Here is a 10,795-nt window from a genome sequence, read left to right on the forward strand (position 1 = left end):
CTGTACGTCTCAGCTCAGAGCTACGCTCCCATACGCCACCAGGACAGAGCCAGGAGAGCAACTCTCTGGATGTCCACGTCGGATTAGATTTAAAAACGGGTTTATAGCATCATTCTGTCCAGTTAATAAACCTTTCTCACGTTTTTTAGAAACACATTTGTAGATTTAAGTTTACAGTTATCCTCACAATCTCTTTTATTTTGAAGGACAGAGAACCTCAAAGAAGATGCTTCAAAACAGTATTAACATAATTTTTTAAAAAATCATTTATACACAAAGCAATTTCTAAAGCTTAAAGAGAGCACTGCAGATGCATTAACGTCATGTGATGAAAATGAATATCACAAGAACTATTAATTTTCATCACATGCATCTGGTAGCATGCATTGCAACAGTACCTCCACAAGGTGGTGGTAGATCGCATGTAACCACCACCAGGCTACCCGACGCTGGCCTGATAAAAGGGGTCTGAGAAGGTGACAGAAGATCGAACACTTTACAAACCGAGAGAACACTGAAGTTCAGAAAAATGAAAGTAAACTAAGCACAGTGTAAATGTTGCCAGCTAAAGTTCATTGTAGTGTTTTTGTATGAGCTCCAAAAAAAGAAAAAAAAAAAGTGGAAATGCTCATCACTGCACCATCTTCCCTCCATTCTTTCACTTGAATCAATGTCAGAGATGGAAAGTGTCTAACATTAAAGACTCCAGATCCACTTTAACACATTGACCCACTCTTGCGAGTCAGCCGCAGAAATCTGTGAGATCAGATTTTAAAGCCAACTCTCTGCACTCACCTCCTGGGACGCTTCTGCTTATTCTTCGTGCGGCTTTTCCTGGTGGGTTTGGGCAGAATTCTCCTCTGAAAGCCAGAAATTGTTCAATTAATCTCCAACGAGGAATTGGGCAAACAAAAGCAACTACAGAGCAGCATGAAGGTAACAATCAGGTTCAGGCTGATATTCTTGCTTACATAAAGAGGTTTTATTTCATTATCAGCCTATAAGTTGAACCCGGATTTGAAAAGATGTGCACTGCATGGTTTAGCTCCCCAGTAATGGCCCCAAAGGACTCTGGGAAGATGTAGGAATATGCAGGACGCTCGTCCTCACCGGCCAGCAGCCGGGGACAGAGCTTTCTGTCCGACATTGTGGAACGGGACTGTACGTCTCAGCTCAGAGCTACGCTCCCATACGCCACCAGGACAGAGCCAGGAGAGCAACTCTCTGGATGTCCATGTCGGATAAAAGAATCACTGCAACACATGGACACATACCTGAGCTCACGCCTGTTCTTAACAGGGTTATGCATTTTAAGTAATGTTTTCCAGGCATCCAGCTTGAAAGCAAATCGTAATATTTCTGGATATCAAGTAAGTCGTCAAACTGACAGTCACAGCGATGGTATCCTCACCTGTGCAATGAAGACCACGTGCTTTCCACTGAACTTCTTCTCCAGCTCCCTCACCAGGCGCACCTGAATCTTCTGGAAGGACTTCAGCTGAGGGACAGGAACGAAGATGATGATGGCTTTCCTGTTTCCACCAACCTCGATTTCCTGAAAAGAATAAAGCAGCAGTCATTTAAGAGCACAGGGGCTCTGAAGTGTGATGTGACGCCACCTGGGCAGGGCAGGAGCTCTCCACGAGGTGCCCAAATCCCAGCTTTGGATCCTTGAAGGAAATTGTCTTAATGTTTCCTAAATCTGTGGCTGTTAAAACTCGGAGGAACATGCATTGAGCTCTAGGTTAGTACGAAAGAATTTCAGTAAAACACGACGACTTATAACCCCAGTACGTATCAAAAAGTGTGCACTGCATGGTTTAGCTCCCCAGTAATGGCCCCAAAGGACTCTGGGAAGATGTAGGAATATGCAGGACGCTCGTCCTCACCGGCCAGCAGCCGGGGACAGAGCTTTCTCTCCAACGTTGTGGAACGGGACTGTACGTCTCAGCTCAGAGCTACGCTCCCATACGCCACCAGGACAGAGCCAGGAGAGCAACTCTCTGGATGTCCACGTCGGATTAGATTTAAAACTTAGCATAAAGATAAATTAAAGCTTGATTTTGAGTCAGTGAAAAGCAGCAAACACAGCAACAGGCTTGTTAAAACAAAATGTATCAGTTATGTAAATAATTCAATGACACGAAGCTCATGCACACAGGTTCATGTGAACTCTCACCTTTGCTGCAGTGATGTTCAGTTCTCTCAGCTGAGCCTTCAGGTCAGAGTTCATCTCCAGCTCGAGCAGAGCCTGTGGAAAGACCAGTCAAATGAGTAAAGCAAGCACAACCACATCACTCATCCTGACTAGCTCAAACGTTTTCTATTAGCTTCATATTTCTGCTTCTCTCTAAAGGAGAGCCCAATCCCACTGATGGCAGATTTTCCATGTGGTCATTAAAAGAAACAAAACCATCCCTTTTTAAAATAAACAAATCAGCTGCTGCACCAGTAGGTTCTTCATCCTAAGGACAGACTAACAACTCCACCATCTTGGACTCCTACTGGTGACGGTTATGCTCTTGAGCCTCAGTGAGCTTCAGCTGCTGAAGGTTCAGGATTACATCACCTTCCAAGTTACAGGATCTCTCCACAGCAAGGGGAAAGACTTCCATCACCAGCTGCTGTCCAAGACAGCAGAGTTAGAATCTGAGACAGATGACTGATCGCCATGAGAGCAACCAGGTAAGCTTTAGGGAACACTAGATGAGAAATACCACAGCCGCCTGGTGAGCAGGGTTAAAACATCACTTCAGTTATTGTTAAACTAATCAGTTAAGCCAGGGGTACAGCTTTCTGTCCGACGGTGTGGAACAGAACTATGTCTACACTCACAGGTGCATTATTTTACTTGCCTTTTCTTTTTTTGAAAGAGAAAACATGACCTGGGTTACTTTTTTGCTTACTGAACTTATAATGTATCACCACTGCAATGCTGGTGCTGCTGGTACTTTATTCACCAGACACTTCAAGAAATATGATATAATTTTAAGGCCACATCACCCCATCAGTCCACCAACCAGTAAGTGGACAAAACCACCAAACAGGGCTGTCCTAATGAAACACTCAGCCTTACAGGATTGAGAAGAACCAGCAGCTGAGACTTTAATGTCAGTCATAATTAAATCACATTAAAGACTCAATCACACACAGCCTTACATTCCTCCAACAGTACAATTCTTGTTTAAATAGTCACTTGGAGACAAGAGAGTTCTGATACTGTACATGAACCCCTGTACACAAAAAATCAGTACCTTTTTTATTAAATGTAATCTGACGTAAAACTGGCCTCATATTAACAGATAGTGCAGTTATGTAATGGCTGACCAATAAATCATATAGTTACACCATATTTATTCATGATGCCCTTTACAGTTTTCTCCCCAACGGCCCCCACAGTTACTCATTCAGCTGGACTGAAGCTTCAATAATACATGGATCTGTGATGCCGACTTTCTTACCTGAGAGATCCCAGACTCAAACTCGTCTGGCTTCTCGCCATTAGGCTTCACTATTTTGGCGCTGGTACTGAACATGGCCTTTGTCTCTGCACGGAGAAATAAAAACATTTAGGTTAGACCCACCGGCATCCGAACATATTTAATATCCACCCTTTATTGAAAGCCCAGAGCACCGCTAACCTCCAGGCGTAACACCTCTGAGCTAACCGGGCTACACCACAATAGCACAGGAGATTGATATAACAGCCCAATGGACATAAAACGGCACATACATATTAACTACTTGAGTCACAATTAAAAGAGCTGAACATCCGACCCTGAAAATTAACTTAAGCTCTTTTTCCTTCGGTTTTGTGACGGCTAACTGAACACATGCACGGCCTATTGCTAGCCGCTACTCGCTTGCCGAACTCATTGAGCAGAGCCCCTCTACTATGTCTTATTTAGACATTAAGATGAGCCATCCGATACTGCAAATCACATAATCTAAGCTATCACAGGATTCACTTGCCCTACTGTGTGTAAACCTTGCCATTAAATACATTTAAAGTACATTTTAAAACAGAAAAGCTAGTCCAGAGTAAAATGGCACGACTAACCTCTGTCAACGACGGCCAAGGAAGAGGCCGGAACATCGCGAGAGTTGGATTAATCCAATCGGGAGCGACCTTTTTTTCTATCGCGAGAATTGTAGAAACGCTTGACGTGATAAGAACTATCGCGTGAGTGTAGTAGAAAACAGTCGGGGAAACTGCAGGCAGATTATTGCTGTGCGTTTAGACTGATTTTTGTTCGATTTTGTTTACTTACTGCAACATTTTCAAATAGGGATATACGGCCAATGAAGAAACTAAGATGACTGCAAGACTTATTAGACTGGTGTTAAATATATAAGGAATACTTTTTGGGCTTTTTCGGGTTTAGCTTTCCCGGACATCTGTACACCTGGCTGCTAATTTGGTCCCATATTTCAAGATTTTATGTCAAACCACGTCTTCACTACTCAAATCTATTGATATTTGAATGTATCCGAGTTAATATCACGATGCTAGCCACCTTTGTCCCCGTGCTGTGTGTTGGCAGACAGTGATGTTTAGGCTGACTGGTCTTTTCAGAGTTGCATGCAGGACCTTTTGTAGCGCTGCTGACGACATGGCGAAAGGGAAGTTTTTCTACGCAGTTAGGAAAGGACACAAAACGGGAGTCTACACTTCATGGTGAGGCCGGACACAACTCAATGCCTGCACATTTGTTTTTAAGAAAATCAATGTTATTGGCTATTCAAAGTGCATGTTCTTTCACTGAGAGTGAGTGGATGCCAGCTTCCGTTCAGATGCACGAAGATTTATTTTTCTCCTTGAGCTACAGTAAAACAACCCAGCGGGTTTAAGATCATATCAATGTTTCCCTGTCAGTACATCCCACACTTTAATTCGGCATGGAAGCATAACATAAACGGCTTCGTTTTCTCCGTTTTTCAGGTGGTTAGCCTTCAAACTGTTAAATGTATTTCCGCCATTAATGTGGCTCATTTGTGAGTAGGAGGGCCTAAAATTGATTTATTCTTACATAATGTAGTATGTCTTTGATTTGTTTATATTACAAATAAATACAAATAAAATAAACAACACGCCAGGACCAGACCAGTGAAACTCCACCTTCTGTTAGTGCACAGAAGTTTAACTACACATTTAATCTTTGAGAAAATAAACTTTGGACCTATTGTTACAAGAAGGGAACATTTTTGTTATTGTTTTTCTGTTACTTAATTAGTTTAATATACCGTAAATGATAGGAAACAGTCAAAAGTTAAAACACAGTTAAAGTCATCCTCCACAGCTGCCCACTGGGCCGGATTGGAGTCTGTCCTAGATATTTTCTCTCATTTCAGACCATTTTGAATGCTGGAAATTCAGAAATCACTAGTTTCTGAAATATTCAGGCCAGTGTGTCTGCCACCAACAATCACTGCCATGTTCAGTGTCACTTAAATTCTCTTTCTTCCTCACTCCAGTGGCTCAGTGTGAACGTCAGTGGGTCATCTTGACCATGTCTCTGCCCGAATGGATTGAGTTGCAGTTGAAAAGGTGTATCATTAAAGTGTCCGGAGGGGAGAATGAAGACATCTCAAGATTTTTATTCTCCTGATTTTTTACTTTTTATTTTTTTGTCATTTAGGGACGAGTGTAAGAGCCAAGTGGACAAATTTCCTTCTGCCTCCTTTAAGAAGTTTGCCTCAGAGCGAGATGCCTGGGCATTCGTCAGAGGGATCGAGCCTTCTGCAGTTCCAGACGTGAAGAAAGGTGAATATTTTCTAATTTTATACTCTTCAAATACACACGAGAAACTATAATTACTTGGAGCTGGGATTGAGGCTGAACTCGGAGCATCTTGGTTTGGAAATGGCCGTCAGTTTGGAATCCAAGAATATGTTAAAACCCTCTACTGCATGACTTTTTATTTTTTGGGGAAAAAAATATTTCTGGGGGAGCTTTAGGGTCCCTTATAATATATCAATCATAAAAAACCCCCCCCCCCCCCCCCCCAAAAAAAAAACAACAACAAAAAAACAAAAAAACAAAAAAACAGATATTGGTTTGTTGCTTCAAGGCAACACTGTGCGACAAGGGTAGTCAAAAACAAGTTATTCTATAATAAGTTTTATTAGTACAACAAGGATGAACAAATAAATAAACAACAAATAAACAATGTAAACATTTCACAGAACAATAAACACCAAAATACATCCGACATTTGACCCTAACCCCATGTAACACACACACACACACACACACACACCACACACACGCACCGCACACACACACACACACACACACACACACACACAGACACAGTTACTTTACCAACTGACCCCTGAGCTCCTAAGTGTCCCTCAAACCTCATTCAGGGATCCACTCCTCTACTTCACTGTCACTCCCTGAAAGCTCACTGTCCTCACTTTCTGAGGACAGAAAGTGCACATCCCCTTGGTTTCCTTGCATAAAAGGTTTTTACATCCATGTCCTGTAATTAAAAAGTAGAACAAACAATCAAATATGCTTCTTAACATATTCATGCACATGCAAGTTTTTCTTTTATATACATTTATTTGTGTGAGGCATGAAAATGTGGTTTGTTGCCTCAGGGCAACGCTATGCAGTAGAGGGTTAACCCAGCCACTGTGTCTGTTTGAGGTGGTAATACAGCATGCAGGTCTGGATTCACACAAAGCTCACAGGTGATTTTAAGTGGAGAATCAGGTACTTGCTGCACACTGTTCTTGATGAACTTCTTGTGTTTGTGGCTTTCAGTAACTCAGAGCGTGGAGTCTGATGTCACTCTGCTTCCTAAACGAGGCCCGGAGCCGCTCGAGTACATCCCTCTTGGCAAAAAGAGATGTCAATCGGAGGAGGAGGCGGGGCACCAGGCCAAACGAGTTAAGCCATCAGAAAGCTCGACATCACAAAACTCGTCATCAGAGAGCTCGGATGGATTCACGTACATGGGTGAGATGTGCAAGCTTTAATATTAGAGCTCAACTCCATTCAACATGTTATGGGGACAAAATCATGTTATTTACTACATACAGAAATATTTAAATATAAAATGTAGAAAATGGAAGCAATAAAACTTGAACTCCAGTCTGAACTGTTCTGCGTTCTCCGTACAGGTGACGCTGTGGTCGTTTACACCGATGGCTGCTGCTCAAAAAACGGACAGAACGGCGCACGGGGGGGCATCGGGGTGTACTGGGGATGCAACAACCCGCTGTGAGAATATGTGCACGTGCTACAACGAGCATGTTTTAAACAGTTCCTAAAATCTGCTCAGTCTAAACCTCCATAGTGAAAGTCTTAATTGCATCGGTTTCTCACATTTGTTGCCTCTGGCTTTATAGAAATGTTGCAGAGAGGCTGCAGGGAAGGCAGACCAACCAGCGCGCAGAGATACAAGTAAGATTTACATCTCAGCATGAGAGTTTCTGTCTTAAAAGTCCAGTTTAATGCTCAGTGTTAACTCTGCAGGGCTGCACTTAAACAGTACTTTTTAAATTTTTAACAGTAACATGGGGTGATTTTCATTCTGTTGCTTTAGAATCTTTTTAAAGGGACCACCATGACACACTTTTTTCCTTTTGTGAGATGTTGTGTAGAGAGAAATAAAGGAAGAGCACTTCAATTTGCCACTTATTGTTGTGCTTTAATATATTTTAATGGGAAGTATGTTTTTGGGGTTTTTTTGGGTTTGTTTTTTTTTTGGGTGTCGGGTAAAATCTACCTGACATTAGTGATAGTGTTATAAAACTGCATGTTAGTGTGCTAGGGTTAAAGAGAGGAGAGGCTGAGGCAATTTTAACCAGTTTAAACTACTGAGGGCCAGCATGTAAAGAGGCTTATTAAATGTACAGCAAATACAAAGAAGCGCCACCTGATGGTCATAGTTGGAACAAAACTAAAAACTGAAAAGTTTCCTGAGGGAGCAGATATGTAAATGTACCTATTTATTGGAAAGAATAGCAAGACGCAGGCCTGTAAATGCCTGTTTGTTATTTTATGCTTGGATTTTTCTCTACAAGCTTTAAAGCATAACTAACTGTCGTCTCTGCTCTCGCTGCACCAGGCGGCCTGCAGAGCGCTGGAACAGGCCAAACAGAATAACATCAAGAAGCTCGTTTTATACACCGACAGCAAGTTTACGATAAACGGTGAGTCACAAACTCGAGTCATGCTGCAGTCATGTTGCATTACCACTCAGATTTCAGCTTTTGAATTTCCCACTGAATGGGTAAAGGTTTTTCTTTTCTTTTTCCTTCATGCAGGTGTGACCAGCTGGGTGAAGAACTGGAAGCTGAACGGCTGGAGGTTGAAATCTGGAGGTCAGATTACCAACAAAGACGACTTTGTGAAACTGGACAGGCTGAATGGACAGGTGGAGGTGGTCTGGGTAAGTATCAGTGTTTCTTTGCGGACGGGGTCTTTAGATTCATGCAGGTCAGAAGTAAACAATGTTTTTACATTTACCGCAGGAGTCTTTTTGCAGTCAACCGCCCCCTGCTGGGGAGGTGATAAATCTGTCCATGGCCTGAAAAATGGCCACATGGGGGCACGCAGGGCTCAGTACAGTCAGACAGAGCAAGCAGCCGAACAACTTTCCTCAGAGGCTAAAACTGTATATATCAAAGGGACAGTTTCAGTGGATTACTTGGATTAAGATGATTATGGTTTGTTTTTTGTTTTCTGAAATCTTATGCTTTTGATAAGCAGATGAAGTGTTACATATCCAAATAATTTTCCTATTTCAAACGTCTTCAAAAAAGAAAAATCTGACCTGAAGACAGGTTCAGCGTTCCTGTTTCATTTTGTTTGCACGTTAGATTCATAATTCAGAAAATATCGTACATTTTTATTCTTTTAATCAGCTCTGAATAATAAAAATTTTAAATGATAGAAACTCCCTGGTTTGTTAATAAGACTAAGTGTTCGACAAGTACACATTTGATACTAAAATATGCTAATGTTTCTTTCATTAGTACTAATTAAATGTGCTAATTTGCATAAATGTTGAATAAACAACAACATTTTATTCAGACTAGTCTCACAAATGTGTAAAAGGTTCCTCCACTGCGTCACCTTTCTGTTCTTTGGTTAAAAAAAAAAAAAGTAATTTTATTCCTCTTGCTGCGGGATCATCTGTGTTTTTATTTTAGTTGTACGAAGTCAGGCTGGCACAAGGTTGATTGTCACTTAATTTCTGATTCAATTATTCGAATGCTGAAAAATGTAAAATATACGTTAAAATAAGGGTCCATAAATAAATCGTGAATGCCAGACAGATATTACGAAAGGGTTCAGATTATCGTGAGGGAAGAATTAAACCCCCTCAGTCCAAATTAAGCCCAAAAAAGGTGAATATTTTTTGAAGGTGAAGCCAGAGAAATTCAGCATTTTCTGCTTGGAAAATTTAACTTAAAATGATGAGCTCATTATTACATTGTTCTCTTCACTTCTGGTGGATTGTTTTGATGTGCAGAAAGTAGTGTGATCTGGAAACGGTGTGACAGGTTCAATTTAAAAGTAACACTCAGAGAAAAGCATCAGCAGTATTGTTAATGTCTTATCTGATGGATGAACCGGTAATGGTAAAAACCGCCTGTTTGAAGGTCGTACGTATCAGGATGTAATGATAAATCTTCTGGTCATTTGCAGGTCTTAATGATTTAAATGCAACCTGTGATGAGCACCCCATGATTTAGCAGCAATAATTTGAAGTGATCATTTACTGTGATTGCATTACAGGCCGCAGTACTAAACAGTCTTAGTGCTGCATAGTACAGCCATATCCAATCATTTGTTTAATGCTCAGTAAGCGTCCAAGTGATTGATTATTAGTTGTTATTTTCATGTTTTTATACTTACTTGTGTGCCTTTCTGGTCCTCCTCCAGATGCACATACCAGGTCACGCCGGCTACAGAGGCAACGAGGAGGCCGACAGGCTGTCGAGAGAAGGAGCGGCGAAGCCTCTTCAACACGAGCACAAAGAAAAAGACGAGCACCTTTAAAGAAATCTGCTGCAGGACTGTTTAATGCTCTTTTTCTGGTTCTTTAGCTTTGAAACAAACCTTTGAGAGGTTTGTGTTTCTTGTCCGTGTCAGTTGTGACTGTACCGAAGCTTGAAGGTTGCAGAGAGTCTGCACGCTCATCCTTTTTCTTTTTTTTGTGTTGAATGTAAATTTTGATTTGTTTTGGGTCCGAATAAAGATTTTAAGTTTTACCTGTTGTTTCCTGTGAAGTAGCAAGAAGTGAGAAGACAGTTCTTGAGTCTAAGAAGTTGAGGAAATCAGGTGAGCTCAAAAAGGTCAAGGAGATGGAGACATGTTGATGAGAAACTTGGACGATGTTTTTAGTTTATTCTGTCTCGTTGTAATCCCCGCAGCCCTCCAGCAGGAGGCGCTCCAGGTTATCATTCGAACACAGACAAAGGGCTCCTGAGGATTTGGGGTTTATTTAAGGATCTCCTCGCGAGCTGATTGACACATTTTGATGAACGTCGTCCCAAACACGCCAGTGCTTGGGGAATATTGTTTTCAAATCACATGTAAGTAAAGTTTATTACAGTGAAACTGAAATGAGAACGAAGGCGTTTGAGATCACCGTCTGAATCCTGAAAATCCTGTTGCTCTGTCACAAAATTAAACTGGGAGATGTCTACTCCCAGTCTGACAAACCAGTAATCATTATCACATTATACAGTATTAACTCTCCTTATGGGCAGCTTATCAGAGTAATCCTTGTTTCCTGGACTCAAGATGTACATTTATTTTAGTTTTCTAAAA

General features: G+C 41.4%; 2 protein-coding genes and 3 non-coding genes across 6 annotated transcripts in view; 1 reads left to right on the top strand and 4 right to left on the bottom strand.

The window, feature by feature from the left end:
- LOC121815072 overlaps positions 1 to 82 on the bottom strand; it is a 190-nt gene extending 108 nt beyond the window's left edge. The window contains exon 1 of the small nucleolar RNA XR_006054764.1: positions 1 to 82. This exon is cut by the window's left edge and continues 108 nt beyond it. This is a non-coding gene — a small nucleolar RNA (small nucleolar RNA SNORA73 family).
- rps7 (ribosomal protein S7) overlaps positions 1 to 4,132 on the bottom strand; it is a 6,057-nt gene extending 1,925 nt beyond the window's left edge. The window contains exons 1-5 of the mRNA XM_042224049.1: positions 4,061 to 4,132; positions 3,462 to 3,547; positions 2,180 to 2,251; positions 1,412 to 1,555; positions 796 to 860 (exon numbers count right to left, since the gene is read on the bottom strand). Coding sequence (XP_042079983.1) covers positions 796 to 860; positions 1,412 to 1,555; positions 2,180 to 2,251; positions 3,462 to 3,536 — 356 coding nt within the window. The 5' untranslated portion in view covers positions 3,537 to 3,547; positions 4,061 to 4,132. The remainder of the gene's footprint in view (positions 1 to 795; positions 861 to 1,411; positions 1,556 to 2,179; positions 2,252 to 3,461; positions 3,548 to 4,060) is intronic.
- Positions 1,024 to 1,241, bottom strand: LOC121815070. The gene has a single exon (XR_006054762.1). It is a non-coding gene; the product is annotated as a small nucleolar RNA SNORA73 family (small nucleolar RNA).
- LOC121815069 lies at positions 1,803 to 2,020 on the bottom strand. The gene has a single exon (XR_006054761.1). It is a non-coding gene; the product is annotated as a small nucleolar RNA SNORA73 family (small nucleolar RNA).
- Positions 4,133 to 4,179: 47 nt separating the features above from the next.
- On the top strand, positions 4,180 to 10,233 carry rnaseh1 (ribonuclease H1). 2 transcript variants are annotated; one of them, XM_014336024.2, is made up of 8 exons: positions 4,180 to 4,678; positions 5,640 to 5,764; positions 6,773 to 6,967; positions 7,132 to 7,231; positions 7,360 to 7,414; positions 8,082 to 8,166; positions 8,281 to 8,405; positions 9,905 to 10,233. In XM_014336024.2, the coding sequence occupies exons 1-8, from the start codon at positions 4,551 to 4,553 to the stop codon at positions 10,019 to 10,021; spliced, it is 930 nt and encodes a 309-aa protein (XP_014191510.1). In that variant the 5' UTR covers positions 4,180 to 4,550; the 3' UTR covers positions 10,022 to 10,233. The 2 variants fall into 2 exon arrangements, with proteins under 2 accessions (XP_014191510.1, XP_042079982.1); XM_042224048.1 differs by lacking the exon at positions 4,180 to 4,678 and adding an exon at positions 4,691 to 5,548.
- Positions 10,234 to 10,795: the final 562 nt, after the last annotated feature.

This window comes from Haplochromis burtoni, unplaced genomic scaffold (genome assembly GCF_018398535.1).
Source record: "Haplochromis burtoni strain Fernald_Lab_line unplaced genomic scaffold, NCSU_Asbu1 Contig_126, whole genome shotgun sequence".
In the NCBI taxonomy this organism is placed as follows: Eukaryota; Metazoa; Chordata; class Actinopteri; order Cichliformes; family Cichlidae; genus Haplochromis; species Haplochromis burtoni.